This window comes from Hermetia illucens, chromosome 4, assembly GCF_905115235.1.
Source record: "Hermetia illucens chromosome 4, iHerIll2.2.curated.20191125, whole genome shotgun sequence".
NCBI classification, from domain to species: domain Eukaryota; kingdom Metazoa; phylum Arthropoda; class Insecta; order Diptera; family Stratiomyidae; genus Hermetia; species Hermetia illucens.
Genome location: NC_051852.1, coordinates 53,054,064 through 53,080,689, shown reverse-complemented (window position 1 = coordinate 53,080,689; position 26,626 = coordinate 53,054,064). Strand labels below are relative to the sequence as shown.

The 26,626-nt window shown below is 42.8% G+C and overlaps 2 protein-coding genes across 4 annotated transcripts in view; one reads left to right on the top strand and one right to left on the bottom strand.

Annotated features, from left to right (window-relative positions):
- The window catches only part of LOC119654693, an 88,156-nt gene extending 70,621 nt beyond the window's left edge, over positions 1 to 17,535 (top strand). The window contains exon 3 of the mRNA XM_038060205.1: positions 15,287 to 17,535. Coding sequence (XP_037916133.1) covers positions 15,287 to 17,146 — 1,860 coding nt within the window. The 3' untranslated portion in view covers positions 17,147 to 17,535. The remainder of the gene's footprint in view (positions 1 to 15,286) is intronic.
- LOC119655906 (flotillin-2) overlaps positions 1 to 26,626 on the bottom strand; it is a 364,992-nt gene that overhangs the window by 212,125 nt on the left and 126,241 nt on the right. The gene's annotated exons all lie outside the window — the stretch shown is intronic.

The window sequence follows — 26,626 nt, the reverse complement described above, 5'->3', positions numbered from 1 at the left end:
CACGACAGCTTCATCTGTTGCCATCGTTCAATAAGTTCAAAGTCTACACATAAATCAGAAAAGCTCGTGAATTTGAATTAAAGCCTCTTCATCTAATCTAAAAACTACAGTTCCAAGGGACTATGACGTTGTCACACAATGATGACAAATAGAGCCACAACATTAGGTCCCTTGAAGAGGTCGCCAATAACAAGGATAACACCTAAAAGTTGGTGACAATAGCCATTATTAAGTACAGTGGCCGTGAATTAGTCAGCTCAACCCCGGGTTTTTGAAATATAACATTTGGTAAATATTTGAAAAAATTGGTCATCCAGTTCGTGGTATAAACGGGTGTAGATTTGATGCCACTTACGAGCTCATTCCCAAACATCTGTTAACTACACAAAAATTGACTTGATGAAGGTGAAAATGATTTCCATTAGCATCTATTTACCGCTCGTTCCGAACAATTGCATCGAAGCCATACTGAATAAGTGAATATCCGACGAACTTCACAGAATGAAAGCGACGTTCAAACGAAATGGAAACTAGCTGCACCGAATACTACATAGTACATCGACATTGTTACTTCTAATTAGCTTTTTTGTATGCGCTGGACATGAAAATTTGAAGGCAATAGCCACTAGTACATTGGCTTTGTGCAACCATTAAAACTCTAGAAACTTGATAAGTATCCCCTCATTTTTGGACAACCCCAGTCTTCAGGCTCAAAACTGATTTCCTACTACCGAAATACGTTGTTCTTTTCTCCAATTACACATAATCTGGTATATTACTATTAAATTATAGTCCCAACTTTACTTTGTCATGAGGCTCAGAAGAACTCGTATTGGTGAATTCGCCGAAATACAGCACCCTTAATTTGAATACATTTAATTGCTACTACTGTTTATTATTTAACACCCTTTCTTCCAGATAGATGTAGCTTCCTCCAGTAATTAAAAGACGTAAGCTTTTTTTTCTTTAAAATTTTTATTCTATGAAAGGTGTACTTCGGGAGCTACTTAGTCCCTTTTTCAGTACATTTGTGGCCAAACTTTGGTTAGCTAAGATACTAAAAATGGGAGAACTTTTTCTTTTTCTTCCTAAATTCCGCGATTTGCCAAATCGACCATTGGTCTCCAGGATAGACTTGCTCCAGCCACCTCAATCTTTCAATCGCGTCCTCTAGCTGGCCTCATCCACCGAGTCCTCCTACCGTTTGCGTGACTTTCCCACTGGGCGGCGTCCTTCGGGTGTGCCTTTGAAAACCCTGTTAGGTATTCGCTTGTCGTCTATCTGTTCTACGTGACCGGCCCACTGCAATTTTCGTAGTTTTACCGCTACCGATGATGCTGGGTCGTCATAGAGCTAGTATAACTCATGGTTGTATCTAATTCGCCAGTCTGCTCCATCTTTTACCGGTTACTTTACGGTCGAATGTGTCGATGGACTTTTCTAACGTCTGCGTTAGAGTCCACCCGTCACCCGTCTTGTAAATTCGGAGCTTAGCTGAGTAGTATGATTTGTTGGTCATCATTATTCGCCGCTGAACTTTGTCCTTTTCAAATTCGCCCATTGTCAGGCCTTGTCGTATGCCGCCTGTTTTCTTGATTGAATCAGGTAAAACTGAACTGTCATCTCCACGCAGTGCCTGCTGGATTACGCCAACGGCAGTCGTAACGAATGTGAGACGCTAAATTCTCACCTACCAGCAAAGGACCGGCAACCAGGACAGCAGCCTCGAGCCCATAAAGCCCGCCATCACTCGCAACGGTCAGTAGAGCTTTCAACCCCTTCCTTTCATCCATCCACTTCCACAATTCTACAGTCAGCCAGATATTATGACACCCCTTCGGGACGTGACCGACGACCTCATCGATATTCTCAGACGCGTTACTCATCTGCCGCTCGACTAACAAGATTGCTCTACCACTGTCGAGCGACAGCTGGGTCTTAAAAGCGGTCGATGTTAAATTTAGGGAACCGCAGCTCCTCAACCCTGCGAGAAGTGGTGGACGCAACACGCAAACGAACGTAAGCGACCATCAGATGGTTACCGTTATGGTCGCCAAGACCATGCTTCCCGATCACATGTCCGAACAAGGTGTTGTCAGATCCCACCTTGATATTCAGATCACCAATCATGATCACAATGTCACCTTTACGAAACTTTCCTCTCTGTTGGTGCGTAGCATTGTACAATTGTGATGCTCCTTAATCTGGACCGAAATCTTGCAGTTAAAAGTCTGTAAAAAATCGGCTGCCAGGTCAAGAGAGTGCACCTTGCCGTAGCCGTCAGAAACAACCCGACACTGAATTCGAACTTTCCAGAGTACAAAAGCACATTCCCGCAAGAGAGAGGAGTCCTCTATACAGTTCCACCATCTTACTTCACCTAGGCCCAGCATGTCTAGTTTGTGTCGCTGGAATTCCCGCCCAAGTTGGAGAAAGTGAGCATTCTGAGGACCCTCCCTACCGTTGTTGAGGAGCGGGCACACATTCTTGAAACCAATCATAGTTCGTTTTTGATAGCCAAATGTCGTTGCCGTGACGTTTCGGTAGTAATACAGTTTCAAAATTTGTAGGTTGCTAACTCACAAATAGTTATCAGTTTTACTTAAATACGCTTTCTGTGCAGAACACTTTGGTTGCATTCCCTGTTGGCGTTGTTCAAAGCCAATGAAATGATAAAGACCAGCTGCCGCCAAGGCCAACTTGCTTTTTCATTTCGTTTGTCCTTCAGGGTCCCCCCCTCCATTCATCCATTCTAGGGATATTTTAACGGCCTTTATCCTTGCGACAGTGAAAAACATACAAATGGCAGATTTCCTTTCTCACTGCATATGGTGCATGCTTTCGTGAACGCTCACGCATACAGTGAATTACATCCTTTTACGTCGAATTTAAGGGGGGTTCCCCGTACATGCAAAAGGTGGGTGTAACATTTTTTTTCGTCAAATATAGTCATGTGGGATATCGAATTAAAGGTATCGATTAGTACTTTTCAAAGCCGATCTTAGTTTTGACATTCGTTGGAAAGGTGGGGTGCGCGGGGGGTTGAAATTGATCACTTCTTTAAGGGGGCCATTCTCAGAAGCTACCAAACCGAAAAATCTAAAAAAAATTAGGAGGCTGCCACTATATGGTGCCTGGGCTCCGAAATACCTTCCATGCCGATATCTGTTTAAATAAAGTTAATAATACAGGGTGCGGCAGCATAACTTCCTTTTTCCAAAACTCAATAAAAACTGTTGTATGCATCGGAAAATATTTATTTATTTTTTATAATGTAGGTACATGTCTAAAGTTTTTATTTACATTGTTTTGAAGATCAAATCTGATAGGTGACGTCCTCCATTCTCCATACATTGCGTAAACCGATTTCTGGCGTTTGTCATGACTCTTGTTAGCATAGCAGGTGTTATGTTGGCAATTTCTTCTTGGATGTTGGTCTTCAACCTTGCTAACCGACCCACACAAATGAAAATGGACTTCATCGCTAAAAAAAACAATAGCACCCTCGGGAACGACATCAAGAAGAAGCTCACACGCGTTCATCCGAGAATTGAAGTCACGGTCTGAAAGTTCCTGCACTATCGCCATCTTATAGGGATGAAAATGAAGATCATCACGAAGAATTCTTCTCACAGAACGATCGGATAGTCCAAGGGCGGATGCGTGTTTGCGCGCAGAACGCCGTGGCGATCGCAACACTCACTGCTTCAATGTTCTCAGGTGATCTAACGGGCCGAGGGACTCCAGTTCTTCCTTTTGTCGCATTTGCAGTTTGTCTGAATATAGTGACCCATGTAACAATTGATTTGTGGTCTGGGACGGGAGCCGACGGGGCTAAATTAAATGAAATGCACGCTGTGTTGCAATAACCGAACATCCGCTTGAAAAGAAAACCTCAACGGCAAAGGCACGCTCCTCACTATTCCAACGCATGATGGGGACTGAACCGTGTCGGGACTGAACCGTGTCGGGACAAAACTTTACAGTATCCCCTCTTGAACGGGACCACTAGCGCTCCGCTATGACATCAACTAACTGAGTGGCGCGCATTTTAAAAAAGGAAGTTATGCTGCCGCACCCTGTAGTATATTACTACAATTTTTTGTTATTGGGTAGAAACCCCCCTTAAGTTCATCCTAGTACCAAGAAATTTTGCAGTGATATAGGCTATAATATAGAGGATGATCTTACTAACAAAGTCATAATACCTTAAATTTGTTGCTTCTTTGAAAATTGAAGACTATGAATGTCAATATCACCCGAAAGTGGATACTCTCACATAATATATGGATATATTACGTGCTACGTACTAAGAAATACACAAAATCGTTCGTACCTGAAGCGTCCAGCTTTCGGTTTCCCGACTTGTTTAAAGAACATTCCGGCAGACTTTTTGTCACTTATATGCAGGTTTGCTACTAATCGTGTTATCATTGGTGGTATGCTGTTAATTAGTGATAACCCAACTAACCTTAAGGTCAATGCAGTGCTTAAGCAAACCGCCGATGATAAAGCATTGAAAGTTGTAGAAATTCATCAACCTTTCATCATTATTGTTGTGGTTCACAAAACCATAACTTCCCGTCACGTGTTCTTAGAATCCACTTTGGCACTCACTAATACTCTATGACGATCGCCATCTTGGGTTTTGGAAAGATGAATAGGTAAAAACAGAATGTCCAGCCGGTGTCGCTAATATTCTAAGGATATAAGTCCGTCCTTGTCTGTGGATTGAATGAGCTGATTTTCGGAATTTACAGTATGCTCACAAATTATGAGAAAAAGTTAAAAGAACACAGAAAAGCATTATATCTACCGACACTGTGCGCTTGCCATCGAAAATAAAACGCGATTCATAACGCTTCAGGTATAACGGTTTTGTGTATTTCTTTTATAAAAACGTTTCAGTAGACATTTTTGCCATTAGTACATGTATATATTATGTGAGAACATCCACTTTCGCGTGATACTGACATTCAAAGTCCTGAATTTGCACAGAAACGACCACTTTGACCTATTATAACTTTGTTAATAACAGTACGATTTCCACTAAACTTCGTAAGATCAAGCTCTATGATCTCTCGTAATTCTCGGATGAACTTAAGGGGAATTTTGCAGTCATTTATTTAAAATTATAGTAATATAATATTATTAACTTTATTTGAATAGATATATAGATATCGGTATGGAGGGTATTTCGGAGCCTAGGTAGTTTCTGAGAATGGGTCCGTGATCAATTTCACACCTTTACAACAAATGTCAAAACTAAGACCACCTTCGGAAAGTACTAAGCGAGACCTTTCATTTGATACTCCACATGACTATATTTGATGGGAAAAAAAAGTGCACACCCCCCTTTTGCATGTATGGGAACCCCCCGTTAAATTCGACGAAGAATAATGCAACTTGCTGCATGGATGAGCGTTCATAGTCCCCACCTTTTCACCAAATTTGTGACAGACAGACAGTAAACCGATTTTAATAGGGTTTTGTTTTACACAAAACCTTAAAAACTGTTTCGCTCGAAACGTGGCTTGGGTTCTTACCAATTTTTGGCCCTTTACATGAGGATGGACAATTCCGTAACCTATATAACGACAAAATTTATGAGCGATTCCACGACCGTTTGGTTGTAGATAAAATCCCGTTGAATAAACTACTACACCTTATCCGTATAGGCGCGGATGGCGAATTACGTATGCCAGGAGGCCAGATAGCTACTAGGGACATCGAATTCCTCTTCCTGGCGCTAAACCGGAATGCCTGGAGTTTTTTAATAAAACAGGCTCAGAGCGGATATCAGTTGCTGTCCCATTGCCTATAATGAATTATTTCTTGACTTGTTGATCCTGAGTCCAACTTCACGTGCTATTGAGAGAGTTGGATTTCTTTACCCCTCTAGACTTTGGTTCGCTAAGCAGGTTTATGACCAGCAGACTAGGCAGTCTTCTATTTGGGATTCCATTACCTCCCCCCTACCTGTGAATTGAATCATGTACATATTCTTTGTTTCCTGAATTAGTAACGAACGAAGCTGGTTTCAACCAGATATCTTACCCCTAATATACTACAATACTAATAATAGAGGAGACCAAGAATGGAAGTAGACACGTAAAAATTTGGATAATGGAGATAATAAAATTTGCTCTGCACTCTCCGTTTTAGTTCCTATTGTGTATGACCAATATAAAACTGGTAATTGACTTCTTACAAGCTCTACAAACTATCGACACAGGTAATAAACTTAGGCTAAGGTAAATTATCAGCAACAAGGGTAGACCACCAAGCACTTAATAATTTCTAAGTAAAACCGCAAACATTGATAATGCATCCCTGCATGCGCTAAACCATTGAAAACAACTGGATTCAGGGAAGCATTATCAAAAATGTTAACTATCTTGAGCAACACTTAAAAACGCAACATAATTTGCTACAATATGCGTTTAATTCTAATTAGCTTTACCAGTGTAAAGGCAGTGTAATATGAATTTTATGCAATGAATTGTCCTAGATCGACAATTCTTGCAAGAAACACGCCCAGCGCTTGTATTAGGCTGTGAACTGTTACCACACTAACAAACAAAAAACAAAATGCATTTCCAAATCAAACATTTAACTGGAAGGGACTGACGCACCAGTCCAATGTCCACTTGGAGCTCGTGGCTTCAAAACCTTGAATTCTATACCCAATGTCAAGTGCCGTTGGGGCTTTTTTATGATACTTTTATTAAAATCAAATGTAGAAGAACTAAAATAAAAAGACACAGTTTACCTTACCACAGTCAGGGGACCCAAATACTACTTTTATGGAAATACAGACAATTTTTTGAAATTCAATGCCCATGGTGAAATATTTAAGTCGTTGCATTAGCATATCAAGCCAGTCTAGTTATTCTCATCAGTGGATCGCTGCAGTACCGAATCCAGCCTGCACGCATCTAGACCGCAGTTGCAATAAGTCTTATCCGATTTCTCGAAGATAGATTCTAACATAGTTGAATGACCAGATGAAAAGATAGTCGGTAGTAAGATGGAAGGTTGCCCACCATCCCATAACGAGTTAAGTATCTAGACGAGAACCGTATTTTACGACCCATCACAGGCATTAAGCCCTTGCCAATTTGGGAATGAAATTTTAATTCCACTGAAAAACATGGGATTCATCCACAAATAAATTTCAATGAAAAAATAATAACAAACTCTCAAAACCCGGGTAACCTTCACTTCGTATTTGACTATGAAATATTCAGCCGTGTACCCAAATCCAATGACTATAAAAAATGGTTACGTAACCCCAACTCTAGTTTAATCGAACTTAGCCACTTTCCGGACTGTTCAAGAGCATTTCAAATTGATAGGAGCCGCGCTTTCATTAACCGGAAGACCGCGCAATCTGGGTCGCGACTGCAGCAACCGAAAACCAGGTCAAAGTTCTCTAGCTTTCAGCGGTTTCCGCGCCAGCTAAAAAGCACTAGGTACCCTCGCCGTTCAGCACCATTTCTGCCATTGTTCAGGCAAGTACTCCAAAACAACACTCAACAAAGTATCTTAAAATTATTGCAATTTCAGATCCCTCTAATGCTGGTGCACGAATTCAAAGTTTTGAATTTGGAAATTACCAGTAACCAACGAACCAACAGCCACCTTGGCCTAGTAAGAGTCAATAGCACCTCGAACGCGTCAGCAAGCCTCCCAATCGAAGCCAATGCAAAGTCTAAGCTGCTTAAAATATTTTTTATATAAATTTCAGAAGGAAAACTTGCCTATCGAAATGGCATTCATTCAGAGACAAAGGTGGACGTGCCGTTTGATACATAGCCAGCAGCAACGAGACATGCCATTCAACTGAAGCTGCAGCACAGCAATACCACCAAGCGGAAGACAGACCCTTGACCGAATACAACGAAGTGTAAAGTTGATTGGACTTGAAACCGTTTTTTTTTTTCGACCCATGGAGAAGGTCAAGTCAGCGAGAAAAAGATAATTGTATCTAATAAGCGCCCTTTAAGCTTAATACGCAGCAATCAGAAAAACGTGTGCAAGCGATATATAATATGAATTAGAAGAGCTGCAACTAATGATTTGTGATGCACTTGGGATAATTGCTGCTACTCTGGCTAAAAAAAGTAATGAAGGTTGCTACAAAAAAATTCCTTAATATGTGAAATAATATACTATTCGTGGTCAAGGTAGGTTGATCACGATATCAACAATAGGGCTCAAACACGTGAGATCGGCCGTACTGGTCAGTGGAAACTATTTTTGACAGCCAGATTTATCTGCATTTTGGAAATCAATTTGGCTGCTGGTTACGTTTTAAGTGCAAGTAGAACTGGGGATGGATGAATTACCACCACAAAATTGTCCTCCATGCACCTTGAAAGGTGCTGCCAACACCAAGCCAAGCTAAAACATAGCCAAAGAGGAGTATGTGCAGTATGTGGACTTTGAACACCATGAGCACCTCCCATTTAAAACATTTACCCCGACGGCCACGTTTCCGGAGCTGATCTATTGGTCACCAAACTCATGCGACCAAGAATGAAATCTGCTTTTAAACCAAAAAAACTTTAACAGTAAGGAAGATAATGCCAAATGCATCATCAGAGGACGAATTACTTTCTTCCAGGCAGGAGGTAGTAGTAGTGAATCGCAGTGCAAGGAGTAATAGCTAAACACTGGAGCTGAAAACAATGACAGTGATGGCCCCTAAAGGTGAGATTGTCGGCTTCCAGTCTGATACACCCAAAGCGCACACTTAGGAAATGTTCACATCGAAGGTTTTGCAGGAAGCAAATATAGAAAAAAACGCCAGCGACAGCGACCGAAATACGAAATCTATGAACTTATAAATCATGCTTTGGGAGAAGCGCCCCAAAGGGCAGTCTGCCCTTCCAATTTATCATCAATGGAGAACGCTAGGAGACATTAGAAATATTGGACCATGGCTTAGAAACGCAAAAGTTAGTGATCCTTTCTTCAAAACTAGACAAGAGCTTAGAACCAGCCAAGACCGCTAAAGAGATGTTGAAAAAAAGGGGTATTAACCTCCCCCTCCCCCCCTTTCTTAGATCACAAGTGGAAACTATTCAGTTTGAATATCGCGATAGATGTTGCCAAAACATCCAGAGATCTTAGGAAAACTGACTGTAGGAAGTGTCATCAAATTATTGAAACTAAAATTTCCAGAATTCGCTCTAAAACCTACTGCAATCGAAAATTGAGATTCTTAATCTGATGCCCAACCCTTCAAGATCTACTAAAAGCACAAATATCGGCAACGATGTAGGGACTATCAGAGATACAAAAAGACCATATACTAAAAGACCGTCAGGACTATAGTTGCACTTTCAATATAAACATTAGTAACTCAGTAAGATTCCAACAAAAAAGGAACTCGTCTTTTTTTAGAAGCCGGAGGGATCCTGGATGGAATCCTCTGATAAGACACCCTACAAACGAAGAAAATCGTGAACTAGAACCCGGTTTAGAAGTTAAACAGTCTCATTTGCCAAAAAAAGATTAACTGGGCAATATCCAGCTTACCACCATATAAATCCTTGTCTTAGACGACATAATAAAAATTGTCGCAGATGCAATAAGGTTGCTCCATAGTTGATAGAGACGGAACTGCACTTCACTCAGGCAGGTACCACACCTGGAAGTGCGTTGGAGTGGTTTTCACACCGAAGGCAAATAGATGTGCCAATAAGGCAACGAAAGTATTTAGGCCAATCATTTGTGTTAAAAAATCATTTACGGTCTAGATACATGGTATCTTCCTTAGTATCCCTGACAATGCAACTCGGCGACATGTTAAAAACGATATTTTTCCTTTATCTATCTCTAAGCTCACGTCTGCGAAAATTGCACAGAATCAAATTAATCTAATCAGATCGGAGAGACCAGAGAGATGCCTGAAGTCGACCCCAAGAAAGGTAAACTGATTGATTGGTATCAGAAATGTTTCCCCCTGTTATCGGCGAAATTGGGCCGCAGGATGGAAACTCAGTATAAATCCAGCCAAAGGCAAAGATATCTAGATTCCACGTCTGAACGAACATTATCCTCTAATATAAGGTTTCTTTGTCGTAATCTGAGCTCAGTCTGATGGCAGATAAGGTGAGATTAGTTTGGGACGGTTTCCAACTCAGATAGCAGATGTCACTCAAGGCAACGGAGAGTATTGATTATCAGCATTCCATAAGCAGCAGCCTGAACACCCTGAAACAAGTCTGGAAACCAGAAGCTAGACGCTTCAGGTCTGAAAGTTTTTATGAATTTCTTTTATAAAGAGATTTGAATGTGCATTTGTTCCATTAGTATGTAGCACGTAATATATACATATATTATGTTCCAATATCCACTTTCAAGTGATATTGACATTCAAGCTTGAATTTGCACAGAAGCCACAGCTTTGACTTAGTATAAACTTTGATAGTAATAATGCGATTTTCACCAGATTTGGCAGGATCGTGCTCTATGCTATAGCTTACTACACAATACTACTACTACTAAAAAATTCGCGATTCTAGAGTGAACTTAAGGGGGGTTTTCCTGTAAATTACTAAAAATTATAGTAATGTACTATTATTAACTTTACTTGAACAGGAGCCTAGGCACCACATAGAGGCAGCTTCCCGATTTTTTAAAGCTTTTTCGATTGGGTAGTTTCTGAGAATGGATTCATTAAAAAAGGATCACTTTCAACCCCCGGCACCACCCACTTTCCCAACAGATATCAAAACTAAAACCGGCTTCGAAAAGTACTAACTGAGACCTTTAATTTTATCCCCCCCAAAAGTTACACCCCTCTTCCCCTTTGCATGTATGGGGACCCCCTTAAATTCGACGTAAAAGAATGTAACTCACTATATGCGTGAGTGTTCACAGTTCCCACCTTTCTACCAAATTTGATGTGAATCGGCACAATCATCTCCGCGAAAAATGCTGTGACGGACAGACAGACAGACATTAAACCGATTTTAATAAGGTTTTGTGTTTACATAAAACCTTAAAAAGAGGCTCTCACAGACTATCTACAAAAAGGAAACTGAAGTCATCATAATCTGCGAGCCTGATTGCAATAAGCGGATCTTGGCCAAAAATGTACCCCGCAGATGGCACTATTGATGTGACAATCTGGGGATCAGACCCTGCAAGAAATGATGAAAAGTAGCTGGCCAGCTTCTACAGTTGTTATACTCCATCAAGCGCGATTGTCGCTTGATAGATTCAGAAACTCTAGGAGGCATGTTATATTCAAAGTTTTAACGAAACTATATATGCTGCATGCAAACACCAAGAATGTGCCCACTTTCGTCGATAAGTTCTTGCTCTATAAGGGGAATTATCCACAACGGATGATTTGGTTTTCGGCAATTATTAAATACCTGGACTGGATAACTGACGTTAAGGTCAATTTTCAGGAGCATGTGGATTATGCCTGCGAGAAGGTGAAAAGTTTTAACCACGAAATTCACCCGCAAAGGATAGGTCCTAATAGTAAGTGAATGTAGGTGAGGCACGCTGTGCACGGAAAGGGAATGAATCTACCTAAAGCAGGTGCAGAAAAGTGGAAACAACAATGTAATTATTTTCAAAACTTTCGCTGTTACCCACACTAAATGGATTCGGCGACGACATGGCATAATTAATCATCACCTGGTATACCCGTAGACCGCTTATAGCCAGTACCTTTCCTCTACGCAACCCCAGTTTGGGAAAGGCTATGCAACTCATATACACTGAATGCGCAGAAGGACAGCACTAAGGGTATGCTCTGCTTTCAGAACCATATCAGATGATAATCAAATAATATCGAAATCAATCGAAGGATGAATTCGTCAGAGCAAAATTGAAAGGAATCCACATATAGAGCTGGGGGATTTTAACGCGTGGACTATTGAATGGGGCAGCTGAACAACAAATTTGAAAGAACGTATTCTCCTCGAAGCGTTCGCGAAGTAGAACGTGGTACTCGTGACCTCATGCACTTTTAGAGGAATAGGTCTGGGGTCTGACATACATGAGCACCGCTTTAGTTAGTAGAGTCGCATCGCAAGTCAGTGAGGACTATACTCATAGTGACCGCTAGGCAATCTGCATGGAAATAAAGGGTGAATTGAGCTAGAAAATGAGCGCTCGTAGAATTCCGGCTGGTTTGCCTGGCTGAACGGAGGGAATTTCTGAGGGAAGCATGTTTTCCACGAAGCTCAAGCTCGACATATTCCGATACGGCCAGAAAAAAATTCACCCGAATCACCCTATGGTTGGCGGAAGCATACGATGTTTTCTGGTAGAAAAACGAAATCGAAAATTTGCTTGCCGCATGTTTTCGGGCAAGGAGACCTAGGGGAAAACACGGTCAAAAAGAGACAAAAGCAACTGCGTGGCCGCGTAGGAGGCACTACTTCAAACAGGGTAGTAATGAAAAGGCGGCTCAGGTGATTTGCCCAAGATTGTTTCCTCATTTCCGCATCACGAAAACATTTGAAGGCAAACGGTGATCTAGCTCAACGAGTATGTAATACGTGGAGTAACTGCGGAGGAGCTGTGTGAAATATGTGATGGGATCGGCGACAACATGAACAAAAGTTTGGATCTTATCCTGAAATATTCCCTGCTCAGTGCAAAAGCAAAAGTTGGTGTTACTTCTTAAAACCAACAAGCCGCCTGGAGATCCAGCATCATATCGTTCGATCTGCCGATTGGATACAATGAAGAAGATGATGGAGAGGCTGTTATCCATAGTCGAAAGCAGCGATAGCTTACCGGACCGGAAACCATACCTTCAGTAAGCATGGTAGCCAATCTGACAAAAGATGCGCTGGTTTCCGACGGCTGCTGTGCCGTGTTGGCATTGGATGTCAAAAAGTCATTTAACTCCCCCAATTGGAACCGAATTCAAGGGGTGTTGTCTAACATAGATGTTCCACAATATTTAACCAGAAAATTATGGCTCTCTGATATGGGACGGATGAGGGTCCCAAAGAGTAGATCGTCACAACAGGAGTACCACAGGGCTCGGTACTGGATCCTATGCTGTGGAATGTCATGTGTAATGGAATGCTTGCCTTTCCCATCTGAGTGTGCTACACCATGCTAGATGTATGGAGGGGCACACAGAATGCAAGAACGCAGCAAGGTCAGGGTAGAATGTTCTCTGGCAAATCAGATTAGAACGAATCTACGAAAGGTCCCTGAACGCATTATCAACATCATCATCAACGGCGCAACAGCCGGTATCCGGTCAAGACCTGCCTTAGTAAGAAACTCCAGACACCCCGGTTGTACGACGAGGTCTACCAATTCAATATCCCTAAAAGTTTTTTGGCATCCTAACCTACCTTCCATCTCAGGCAGCATCAGCCTCGTTTTCTTTCTCTACCATAGATATTCCCTTTATAGACTTTCCGGGCTGGATCATCCTCATCCATACGGATTAAGTGACCTGCCCATCGTAACCTATTGAGCCGGGTTTTATCCATAACCTGACGGTCATGGTATCGCTCATAGATTTCGTCGTTATGTAGGCTACGGAATCGTCCATGCTCATGTAGGGGGCCAAAAATTCCTTTCCAGGACAAAGTTAAAGAGGATGCATGATATGACATCTCCTTATCTTAGACTATTGTTGATGTTGATGGTCTCAAGAGTAATTCTACTACTTCAGGTCAAGGTCAGTCTTGTCAATTTCGCCGTGATAAAGAATTTTCTCATGGCCGTGTACAGTTTTATCCTGGCTGTGCGGTCATAGGCGACTTCAAGTCGATGAAAAGATGGTGCAATTGTTCGCCATATTCCACCAGTTTTTCCATCGTAGGAGTTACCGAAGGGAAAAAGAAAGATGAAGGCACATAGAAGGAGACAAACGAGTGCCTAAAGACAAATCGACCCCGCGAACTAACAAAGTACCTAAGTGATGGTCCCACGAGGCTGGACCTGGAGAGTTCGGGGGTGGTGTTTCATGGGTGCGAACCCCACACGCACCCCCTCTAGCTCCGACGTTTCGTGCGGTGGAGTTGTCGTGACTTTCTAAGATTTTACAGATACGTGTACTAACAAAAAAGATTACGTAGCATCTCTGGACAGATGCCAATTCATATTTTTGGTAGATGAAATAAGAAACACACACATATGTCATCCCTCTCGAAAAAGAAGAGATCTATAATCTAAAACTCCAAAAGTCATTCAACCAAAAGAAACTGGAGAATGAGTATGTGATCAGTGCATTCGGGGACGCATTCAGTGAAAACCGACGAAAATTGAGGAGACTAGGTAGGCGCAATTGCGGAAGGTCTGCCAAATCAGACCAATGATCAGCACTAATTTCTTAACCGAAACCGACCAAAAATTTGAACAACAAAACACAAAAACGCCGAAGTGTCTTTTTGAGGCTGCCCACTTATTTGCTGCCGAAGTCCTAAACTGTAACAATATCCACATTTAGATCTCCCCAAAAGCATATTAACCCAATTGCATCACTCACTTGTCTCAAGAATTTTGCGAAAGCTACAAAAGCAATCGTGGAAAGACTCAAAACTAATGTCCATTCACCGCATAGATGCAAAATATTACAGAACCAAAGACCGCCGCAGCTGGAAATTACACATACGAGCCAAACATTTGCAACCATTTCCAGCCTCTATTGCTGGTCCGATTGCATCCACCGTTCGCCGGCTTACGTGCAGCTATCGGAAAAGTTACCTGTTTACCTAACCACCATAATCGATCCAGTACCTGTGCAACACAGCACTCCAGCCACCTGATTGTTTTCGTGAGCGATGTCGGCAGCGAAAAGGTCAAGTAACGCCGCAAACACTCAGCAAACCAACAAATCTCCGCCGGAATTAGTGACATTGACAGTGAACTACATCAATAAAGACTCCAACCGGTTGCAGCCACCAGTCAGCCAGCGGAGCTCGGTCCTCTGTTGTTTCGCAGAATGTGGAACGTGTGGATCGTGAGTATGGCCTTTAAGGACGCACCAGAAAGCTGGCGTGCACTCAGCCAAGTGGGGGTCGAGATATACAGAGAAAAGACCTGGCCATTCATTTATAGCGAGTGACTTCGTGTACAAGAATTCATTCGTATTTGATATCTAGCAGGGATCGATCGGAGACCCTTTGAAAGTGTTTCGCGCGAAGCAGCAGTCGCGATAGCTGGTGTGAATAAGTATCTTGTATCTATAGTATCTTGCATCTTGGAGAAGAGTAATCGAGTTCAGTTGGGCGGCATCGGCCAATAACATGTGTTAGCATTGGTCTGAAGAAGAAAGTGAACTTTTTCTGCAGACATGAGGCCCCATGTATTACTTACGACTATTTTGCTGGTCGCGTGCGCTATTATCAGTGTAACGGACTCGCAGACTTACATCAAGACCGCATTGGATTTCTTGGCCCGTGGAAATGAAGACTTGCGTCTAGAAGGCATGGACAACATGCCCTTGGAGAAGGAGTACGATTTTGTAGTTGTGGGAGCTGGAACTGCCGGATGCGCTATAGCCGCTCGTTTGTCAGAGAACCCAAAATGGAAGGTGCTCCTCATCGAAGCTGGTGAACACGAGAGCTTGATCATGGATATTCCGATTGTGGTGCACTTCTTGCAATTGGGAAATATGAACTGGAAATATCGGACTCAGCCCAGTAAGAAAGCTTGTCTAGCCATGAACGACAACCGATGCAACTGGCCTCGCGGGAAGGTCATGGGTGGATCGAGTGTACTGAACTACATGATGTATACTCGCGCCAACCGACGAGATTATGACCGTTGGGAAGAACTCGGTAACGTAGGATGGAGTTATAAGAATGTTCTTCCGTACTTTAAAAAAATGGAAGACAGCAGTGTTCCAAACGCAGATAAGGATTACGTAGGTCGAGGCGGGCCAGTGACTGTGTCATACATCGACTGGAAATCTAATATTGCTCGAGCCTTCGTGGAAGCAAGTCAAGAAGATGGACTGGCATATGTTGACTATAATGGACGAGTACAAGTCGGAGTTTCATTCCTGCACACAACTACAAGAAACGCCACCAGAACCAGCTCAAATCGCGCCTACCTATACCCCATTAAAGGCAAACGACCCAACCTGCATGTACGCAAGAATAGTTTGGTAACGAAGATTATCATCGACCCCGACACGAAAACAGCCACAGGAGTCATCTTCACTTCAAAGAATAAAGAATACAAAGTCCGGGCAAGGAAAGAAGTCATTCTATCTGCTGGCGCCATAAACACACCACAGTTGCTCATGTTATCAGGAATAGGCCCAGCCGACCATCTTAAAGAGCATGGCATTGTCCCCATTGCCGATTTACCCGTGGGCTATAATCTTATGGACCACACGGCCGCGGCTGTCACCTTCACTACCAACGCCACTTCGCTGCATTTTGAAGACTTTGCTGACCTCGGACATCTAACTGAATTCATGAGGCAAGGCGGCCCCTATGGTTCTCCAGGCGGTTGTGAGGCCATTTCGTTCTACGATCTTAGCAATCCCAAGGATCCTGACGGTTGGCCAGACATCGAGTTGTTCTTAGTCGGAGGTTCCATGTCCTCAAACCCAGCTATCAGTCGTGCGTTTGGAATCAGGCCAAGTCTTTTCAAAGCCGTCTGGTCTGAAATTGAAGAGAAAAACTTGAATGCATTCATGCTTTTCCCTATGATATTGCGACCTAAAAGTCGTGGCAGAGTCATGCTGAAGAGCTCTAATCCCTACAAGTTCCCGCTAATTTACGCCAATTACTTCGACGATCCATATGACGTCGACATAGCCACCCGAGGCGTCTTGAAAACCCTTGATCTCATGAACACTAAGGCTTTTAGGAAGATCAACGCCAAACTATGGGATCGACCGCTGCCCCCATGCTTGAAATTCGGATACCCAAGCAGAAAGTATTGGGAGTGCTACGTGCGTCATGTTACCCTCACAATTTACCATTATTCCGGCACCGCCAAAATGGGACCAGAAAGTGACGATACAGCCGTTGTCGATCCTAGACTGCGAGTCTATGGCATTAAGAATCTTAGGGTGGCCGACGCTAGCATCATGCCCGAAATCATCGCCGGTCATCCAAACGGACCAGTTTTCATGATTGCCGAGAAGGCGGCCGATCTCATAAAGGAAGACCACGGGTTCATCTAAGTTTAGCGGATTTTTCGTTTATTTGTATATTTGTGTACCATAGATTTGCAATTAAGTTCAAATAGATGTAAGAAAGTGATATTGTATAGAAGAAAAGTATTTGTACAGTCTCCGAAAGTCGCGGGCCGAAAATCATGAATGACTTGGGCCAGTCACTGAATTTACGCTTGATAAATGTTAATCCCACATTAATCGGATGCTGTTGTGTTGTGAAATCCCGAACACGATGTGGATTAGGATTACTGAATTTACTAGAGTTATTTGAGGATTTGTTTTGTAATAAGTTCATCTGAAGTCTTAAATGGAATTTAGATTTAGATTTCACAAGTTGTATATAAATCAGGGTTCCCGCAATACGCACAATTGATATGAAAATAAGAATGCCAAAGTTTAAATTTGAGTTTTAATTAAAATAGTTTGAAAAAACTGAATGTTGGGGATTGATGACAATATGCAACAAGAGGAATTGATTAAACGAGTTCTGAGTACGCATCCACTTGATGGCTGACTGGACCAATGGGCGAGAAACTGTTTCCCACATTTTTAGTCCCCAGACTTCTCGTTTTGGGCAAAGCACCCAACTTCTTAAAACTAAGGGTTAAGGGTTGCGGTCAGGACAGGCCTCATCTCTGCGTTGGGAGCAGCGTAACCAAAAGTGGTTTCCAGGTGTTGTTTGCTCCTTTATATGTGTACACCAACTCGGCATAGACATGGATCATATTCAACCTGAGGTTTAGATCGGCCGAAGCAGAACCAAATTTGTTTGATGACCTCCGAAAAGCTGCCATTATCAATGTCCAGCTGATCGAAACCAGATTAACTAAAATGAAGGTGAAATTTTAAAAATATTCATTTGCATATCTATTTACCAAAGTGGAGTGAAAAAAACTTCAGGTTGATCAAACAAAATTCCAGGAAATTTCACGTCGGGGACTGCTTCAGCATTTGGAAATGCTAATTGAATTCAAAATCCATATGAGCAGATTTCGGCATTACTTATGACTTTCTATGGGCAAAACACAAGGCTCTTAGATGAACTGGATAACCCCAGTATCGCAAATACTAAAACATCATCTTAGATACACTGGAATTCCCAGACTCTAAAAATATCTACGTGCACGATTGAATTTACTTAATAGCCATGGAATTGGAAGGCCTAATACGTAGAAGACAAGAAAAGTAGAGTCAGCTATTCTTAGAAATACAAATAACCAAATAAGATTTATCTTTCTTTAAGCCATGTGACAGTTCTTGTATGCGTATGTCCGTAAGGAAATATTGAACTTCATCGTCAGAACTGTAGCAGCACAGCGACTGTTTGATAGACAACTATCGTAATGACCCTCCCATGATATCCCTCTTCTCTGGGTCTACAATGACCGACTGAGTCTTTAAAGAGACTTTACAATATAATCATCATCATCATCATCAACGGCGCAACAACCGGTATCCGGTTTAGGCCTGCCTTAATAATAATAAGATCTACCAATTCGATATCCCTAAATGTTGTCTAGTGCCCTGACCTACACCATCGTTCCATCTCAGGCAGGGTCTGCCTCGTCTTCTTTTTCTACCATAGATATTGCCCTTATAAATTTCCTGGATCATCCTCAACCTCATACGGATTAAGTGACCCGCCCACCGTAACCTATTGAGCCGGATTTTATCCACAACCTCATAGATTTCGTTGTTATGTAGGCTACGGAATCGTCCATGCTCATGTAGGGGGCCAAAAATTCATGGGAGTATTCTTCTCTCGAATGTAACCAAGAGTTTGCAGATTTCTTCGCTAAGAACCCAAGTCTCTGAGGAATACAAAAGAACTGGCAAGATTATAGTCTTTTATAGTAAGAGCTTTGACCCTATGGTGAGACGTTTCGACAGAAACAGTTTTTGTAAGCTGGAATAAGCTCTGTTGGCTGACAACAACCGTACACGGATTTCATCGTCATAGCTGTTATCGGTGGTGATTTTCGACCCTAGATAGGAGAAATTTTCAACGGTCTTAAAGTTGTAGTCTCCTATCTTTATTCTTCCCGTTTGACCAGTGCGATTCGATGTTGTTCGTTCTTTTGGTTTTGGCGCTGACGTTGCCACCATGTACTTCGCCTTGCTTTCATTAATGTGCAGCCCAAGATCTCGCGCTGCCTGCTCGATCTGGATGAAGGTAGACTGTATGTCTCGGGTTGTTCTTCCCATGATGTCGATATCGTCAGCGTAGGCCAGTAGTTGAGTGGACTTGAAGAGGATGGAGACTCTCGACATCGCGAATCACTTTCTCCAGGGACAGGTTGAAGAGGACGCATGATAGGGCATCCCGTTGTCATAGACCGTTGTTGATGTTGAATGGCCTTGAGAGTGATCCTGCTGCTTTTATCAGGTCTCGCACATTGGTCAGGTACAGCCTAGTCAGTCTTATCAATTTCATCAGGATACTGAATTCTCCCATGGCCGTGTACAGTTTTACCCTGGCTATGCTGTCATAGGCGACCTTAAATTCGATGAAAAGATGGTGCAACTGATGTCCATATTCCAACAGTTTTTCCATCGCTGCACAGAGAAAATCTGATCTGTTGCTGATTTGCTTGGAGGGAAGCTTCTTTGGTATGGGCCAATGATGTTCTGAGCGTATGGGGCTACCCGACTTAGCAAGATATAGATGGTACTCAGCAACGTGATACCTCTATAATTGTTGCACTGTGTGATATTTCCCTTTTTATGTATGAGAAAGATAATGCCTCTTTGCCAGTCGTCAGGCATTGATTCGCTGTCCCACACTTTGAACATCAGTTGATAAGCCACTTGGTATAATTGGTAGCCTCCATATTTAACCAATTCGGCTGTAATTCCATCGGCTCCTGGCGATTTATGATTTTTTAGCCGATGAATTACACGAACTGTTTCTTCTATACTTCGTGGTGGCAGTATTTGTCCGTCGTCTTCAGTTGGCGGGACCTCCAACTCGCCGATGTTCTGGTTGTTTAGTAGCTCATCAAAATACTCAACCCATCACTCCAATATGCCCATTCTGTCGAAGATTAGATTTCCCTCTTTGTCTCGGCAGGATGAACATCGAGGTGTATAGGGCTTCATCCTGCTAACTTGTTGGTAAAACTTCCGCGCCTGGTGCTCCCTGTACTTTTCGAATTCATAGACCTGTTGGTTCTCCCAAGCTTCCTTTTCCTTCTCAGTCAGAAGTCAGTTCTTCGCTCGACGGAGTTCGTGATCTCCGTGAAGCATGTGCCCGCGTTCTTTGAGAATGCAGCATTGCTCGGTATGCACCATTCTTCCGTTCCGTTGCTAGTTTACATTCATCGTCAAACCAGCCGTTCCGACTTTTTTGCGGCTGGGGCCAAGTATGTTTTTGGCCGTATCAATCATAACCTTCTTCAGGTGGTTGTCAAGATCATTTGTTGATGCTTCATCTCCAGGATCTCTGTTGACTGCGGTTATTGCGGCATCCATTTCACTCTTATAGGTGTTGCGGAGGGCTGTCTTGTAGATGGCTTCGATATTCACTGTCACCTGATTGGCAGGGGGGTTTGTAGGTGGTGTCGTAATTCGGGCTCGGAGCACTATGCCTGACATTCATCAAGGCTGAGAGGTGGCGGCGTTCAATCAGCACGTGGTCAATTTGGTTGAAAGCGGTCCCGTCTGGACAGGCCCAGGTATGTTTGTGGACCGCTTTCCCCGCAAACCAAGTACTTCCAACAAATATTTCGTGTGATACTGCTAACTGAATAATCCGCAGTCCATTATCATTGATATCCCTATGTAAGCTATGGAGCCGCCGTATCGCCTGAATACGGGCTCCGTTCCTACTTGACTGTTGAAATCTCCAAGTATGATTTAGATATCATATCTGGGACAGGCTGCGAGGGTCCGCTCAACTGCCTCGTAGAAGGTATCGTTCTCCCAACTCTGCAATCTCCTCTGTAGGGGCGTGAACGCTTATGAGGCTTATATTTCTAAACTTGCATCGCAAACGTATATTCTTTCGCTTATATTTTCAAAGCCAATAACAGCAGGTTTCATTTTTTGGCTGACTAACAAACCTACTCCGAGCACATGGTTTACTGGATGACCGCTATAGTATATGGTGTAGCGGCTCTTTTCTAGGAAATCGGTCCCTGTTCATCGCGTCTCTTACAACGCTGTTACATCAGGGGGCAAAGGATATCGGCCAGCTGCTCAGCAGCTTCATCTCTGTACAGGGAGCGCACGTTCCATGAGAAAATGCGAAAATCGTTAATCCTTTGTCGTTGCCGAGTTCGTCGTTGTAAAATCCATCCTGTCTGAGGCTCCTTCTGTGGCTTCGTAACATCGGTTTTCCAGGTAGGGTAGTCAACCTCCCTACCCGCTTGTCAGGTTTTTAGGAGCGGGAGACCCGCCTTCATCCTTCTCCGTCTGCAGTTTTTTATGAGGAAAGAACTCCCAGCGATCACCACGTGGAGGTTGAGACAGGGTTTGGTAGTAGAGCTGTTGGTGTTGGTTTAGCAAACGCTTTCCAGGTTTTATGCTCCATCGTGAGTCATCCACCAGTCAATCCACGATTCACTCTGGGGCCTATACTACCCTTTTTAGCGTCGCTTACATCAAAACGCGAGGACTTTGCGCCCGGTAATAACGTCAAGCGGGAGCTCATTTCTCAACTTGGTATCTCACAGAGGCACGTATGTGCTTATTCAGGAGTGAAGCAACAGGCACCCAACAGTTTCCCAAAGGCGCGTGCCGCCACTCTGAAGAAGGGGCTAAATTCTTGTTAAGTGCGAAAGTAACAAATAATATATAATGCCAGTAAGCGTGCCGATATCTCATCGAAAAAAACGTGACGATAAGACTAAAATTGAACTAAAAGAAGGTAAAAAAAAATATGAAGAAAATGAGGTTTTGTTACTTCAAAAACAAATGTCCCACGCAGACATACTAACAAAGGTAAAAGACAATGCGATGGTCGGGATTGTTGAAAATTCCCGATGTGGTCTCGTGCCCGGGTTTGATTGCATTTTTGGAACTTGTGGGCTTGTGATTGTCTAAAGGTGGAATCAAAGCTTCCTCCTTTTCTTTTTTCTTTACGAGAAATGAAATTGCTGATACCTTACCTAAATGTCTGGGGGAAAATGTTCCTAGGGTACAGAGCAATCAAAAATAGAATATCATGCTGGAACTAAAGAGGACCGGGAAGGGCAAAGCTAATGACTATTGCAGCCGAGTAAAGAATTTGCTTCCGAAAAATGACGCGGTATGTGTAGTATAAGAGAGTGCAAAAATCTAGCTGAGTTTACTTTTCTTTCCTTCAGCCTTAAGAACTTACCGAAAACGAACTTATTTACTCGAGAGATCTCTCTCGGCTTGGCAAACTCTCGCTTCTTTACCGATATTACGACCGCTCGCGTGTTTTTTCCAGTTATCGACTCAAACGCCAGAGCAGATCAAACAACAAGACCTATCGGAGGTAACTATTTTCAGCCTCAGAGCCGACAGATGATGATTTGCGCATCAGAGAGTAGACTTCTCTGAAGAAAAATTTCATGTACGGGCATCTTATGATAGCAAGTATTGAATCGCTATTGATCGATCTAAATGATAAACAAGTTGTGAAGGAATGGTTCAAGAACGCAAAGTAGATGTTGCACAGTTAAAGGGAAGGACTGGACAACAGGTAACTTCTCAGATACGGTAAGGGTCCTGAATTGAAAAAGTCGTTGACCACAATGGTAAAATGAGGTTGATTAACCACTATAGGATCACCCAGGATCTGCTTTCGCAGACCGCCTATAAAATCACAGGTAATAAGTAAACCTCACAGAAACTATGACATGGAAATGGCGGTGACCCTATTCGATATATCACACGGTAATATAGGAAAGTATGGGGCGACCAGCAAAATCTTTTGGGCGTAAATATGCAACAGGTACATAAGTAATTTCTATGCTCTTCAAAACCTCTAATTAATTGATTTCAAAAACGTGCTGGATAGGGTAACCTGGAACGCGAAAGGGTGGAGAGTCAGCCAGAAGTCAGTCATTGTCGATAACTTCAATGCCTCGACAGCATAACGTGCGAGTTCAGGGACCAATGTAAGGAAGTAGTGCCTCTCCCTGTTAAAGGAAAGTCACACCGCCAAAATAGGATGAAATTGATTTCTGGAACGTATCAAGAAAGGAGGAAGCCGTTCGGTTATACACCTGAAATATCAGTGAAAACTACAACCTAGTACCCAGTAGAGCGTTGCCAAAGCAAAGGGTTAGATTACGAACATCCAATGCACATCTTCCGGAGACATTCTTTTACTTACAAACCCAAGTCCACCGGTAACAATTACTACGCAACCTCCTAAATCGAAGCAAGCAGATATTTCTTAAATCTGTTCCGGCAACTACCAACCTTGCCACGGTGAATGTGAAAAATAGGAAAATGAAGCTTAGTGATAATCAAACAAGAATTAAGATATAAAAAATTTCAACTTATTTGTTAGGGAGGTTTTAGGAGCAACACCATAAAATCTTAACAAAACCAAATCTGGTAGGAACAGAGCGACGAAGTCTCAAATTAGGCGAGTGGCCTACATTCGGTTATGTCGAAGGACGAAAAAATTCATTCATATCACGAAGGCATTCCATGATATAATGGATCTCATCACAGTGTGGTGGATATCAAGCGATCACATGCTCTCTGACAACGAACACAAGAATTTTGTAATTTCGAAATATTGCTTAAATTGAGGAACCAAACGGACTGATCCTTAATAGCTTAATCAGTATCTCAAAAAAAAAAAATAACACTATAATGAAATTCGGATTTAACAAAGCAGGAAAGAACGATAAGGATACTCCTTAAGTTAGATTCGATGACCAAGCCCACCGTAATATGAAATAGATATAGGTCAAACGATCATCGTAGGACCGATTTAATTCAAAGAGAATCCTAGCTCAAAAGCGCAGCGCAAGGTCGCGGCGTTCACAACGCATAGAAGATGAACGTGAGAGATTGCTTTGAGATGGTACCTGAGCTCACTACATTGGCATTGTTAATACCCGCTACGCAAGATTACCCATTGGAAGAATTTTGAAAGGCGCCGAGGTTTCTGGTTCCTCGAACGCTGAATCCACAAAACCGTTTCATATATCTACCTCGATCCCCAGGTGTAACCCGAAAAATGCATGTCCCATTACCCCAGTTTCTAAGGAACTTAATTAGGAAAATATATAAGTCAAAGGAGAACTGGCTGACGGTTAACTGGATTAATATGATCTAGAACAAGCTGCGTCAGGTGAGCGCTCGAGAAAGATCTGCTAATATAATGACATAGGGCCAAACCTTTTCCTCGATGTACTCCTTAACGGTGGACTCGTATCAGAGAGGAAGGGGCGGGGTTTTAGTATAGGAGGAACTTACATGGAACTATACTCGCATGCAGCTATATCTTTCGAAAACATTCTCACCATCATGCGAGATTGAAGCAAAACATGTTTGGACAAGATTATTTTCGAATAATCTGGCCGGATGTGAAGGTAATATTTACTTCCAAACCTGAAAGGACTACCTACATGGATGCCGGAAAGTTCCCATCGATTAATCTAAGTTACTATCTCCTAAAACGATTGCAAGGACTCGTACTTGGTTCATAAGTGATAGGTATAGCCCCCGCTTCACTGATGCCAGCACACAAAGATTGAGGTGATTTCCTTGGCGCGGATTCGTCAACTAGGCTTCGCTAGCAACTGTTCTGGTTGGGGCATACAGTCGCCACTGTCGGTAAGTGGTGCTCTTTGTGACCCTCGACATAAGAAACGAGTTTAGTTCAGCGAGAATCATTTCCGTACTCCAGGCTACCTATTGTGGATGTTGAGGGACTATTTTAAGAACCGTACCCTACTCTACGAGATCCGTGAAGGACAGCGTCGAATGAAGGTGACATCGGGGGCGAACTTTCGAAACGCCTTATACGACAGTATTCTACGATTCGACATGTTTTATGAATCGCATCTGGTCGGAAAGCGGATGATATTGTGGCACTGGTTACCGCACGCACGGTTGAGCAAGCTCAACGCACACTAGTAACGGTGATGCGAAGTATGGATTTTGAATGCTGAGTATGGATTCTCCCTGGAGAAACCCGAAGTCGCTGTGTTGACCAAGGAGAAGGTTCCCACAGTCCTCTCTATCCAGGTGGGTGAAACCATGGTCGAATCCGGCGGTGAAATACCTCTGCATCATGATAGACACGAAGATGAGCTTTTTCGGGCAGATTCGCAACACCGCACTGCCGACTGATGTCCTATGTCGGAGGTCCCTTATCCAGCAGGTGTCACTTGCTGATCAGTGCGGTTCAATCCATCCTCCTTTACGGTTTCAAAGTATGGACCGACTCCTTCAATAAGGAAATGTGCCGTAAGCACCTAGCGCAAGTACAAAGCCGTGAGGCTCTGCAAGTTATATCTGCCTATTGTACCAGCTCGGAACCAGGTGTAATAGTGATTGTGGGAGTTATTCCGACCGTTTATCATACTGCCGAGCGGAGCCTTATATACCTCAGGACAAAAGAGGGAAATAAGGAAGCTGTCATTTGTAAAGAGAGAGCCCGTAAGCATGGCATCCCATAAAAGACGTTCGGCCATGGTTCACCCGAAAGCACAATGAGGTTGACTATTACCGAACCAAGCTGCTCACATGAGTATTTTCAATCTTATCTGCACACAATCCAAAAATCACAGTCGCCTGACTGCATTTATTGCAAAGATTGGAGCGCGATAGAAATCACCTTTCGAAAGAGGGAAACGAATAGAAGAGATGCCAGGGTAGCTGAGGCTCCCTGAATCCACCCACAGACCTCGAAGCTCTCCCAAATCTACTTACCACTTACTTGAAAGTGAAATAATGCACCACAGCCAGCAATCTTACACCCACGGACCTATTAGGAAAACCATTACAAAATATAAGGTGGCTTTATGACCGACGACGATGATTTTCCGATTCGTCTCTGAGAAGATATTCTATGTTGAGAGAAGAATAGTTACCAGAAGTGCATGAATCCTTCGTAAGTACCAGCATAATAATAATCACTCGGTTGAAATTTGTTAGTGATATTGAGTCGGGATAGACAATACTGAGGCCATCGTCTTTTAACGACGTCAAAACATCATTATTAAGTCTGTTCTGAAGGGCAATGTTACAAACAGCTTTGAGAAGGTACTTGAGCTCATTACATTGGCTTTGTTAATACACTACGCTACGCTACGAAAGATTTTGCGACTAACAGATGGTGGTCCTGTGAAGGACGTTAACGCTATACTTTTCATCCGCCATGAAGAGCAACTGAAGAAATGGAAGGAACACTTCACCACCGTTATTTACCGTATCACATCCGGTGAAGTTCCGTCCCTTGTGGATGAAATGGCTAACCACCATAATGTGCAGATAGGGGCTGTTCCTCCAAGCAGAAAAGAAATCATCTCGGTCATCAATGCACTCAAACAG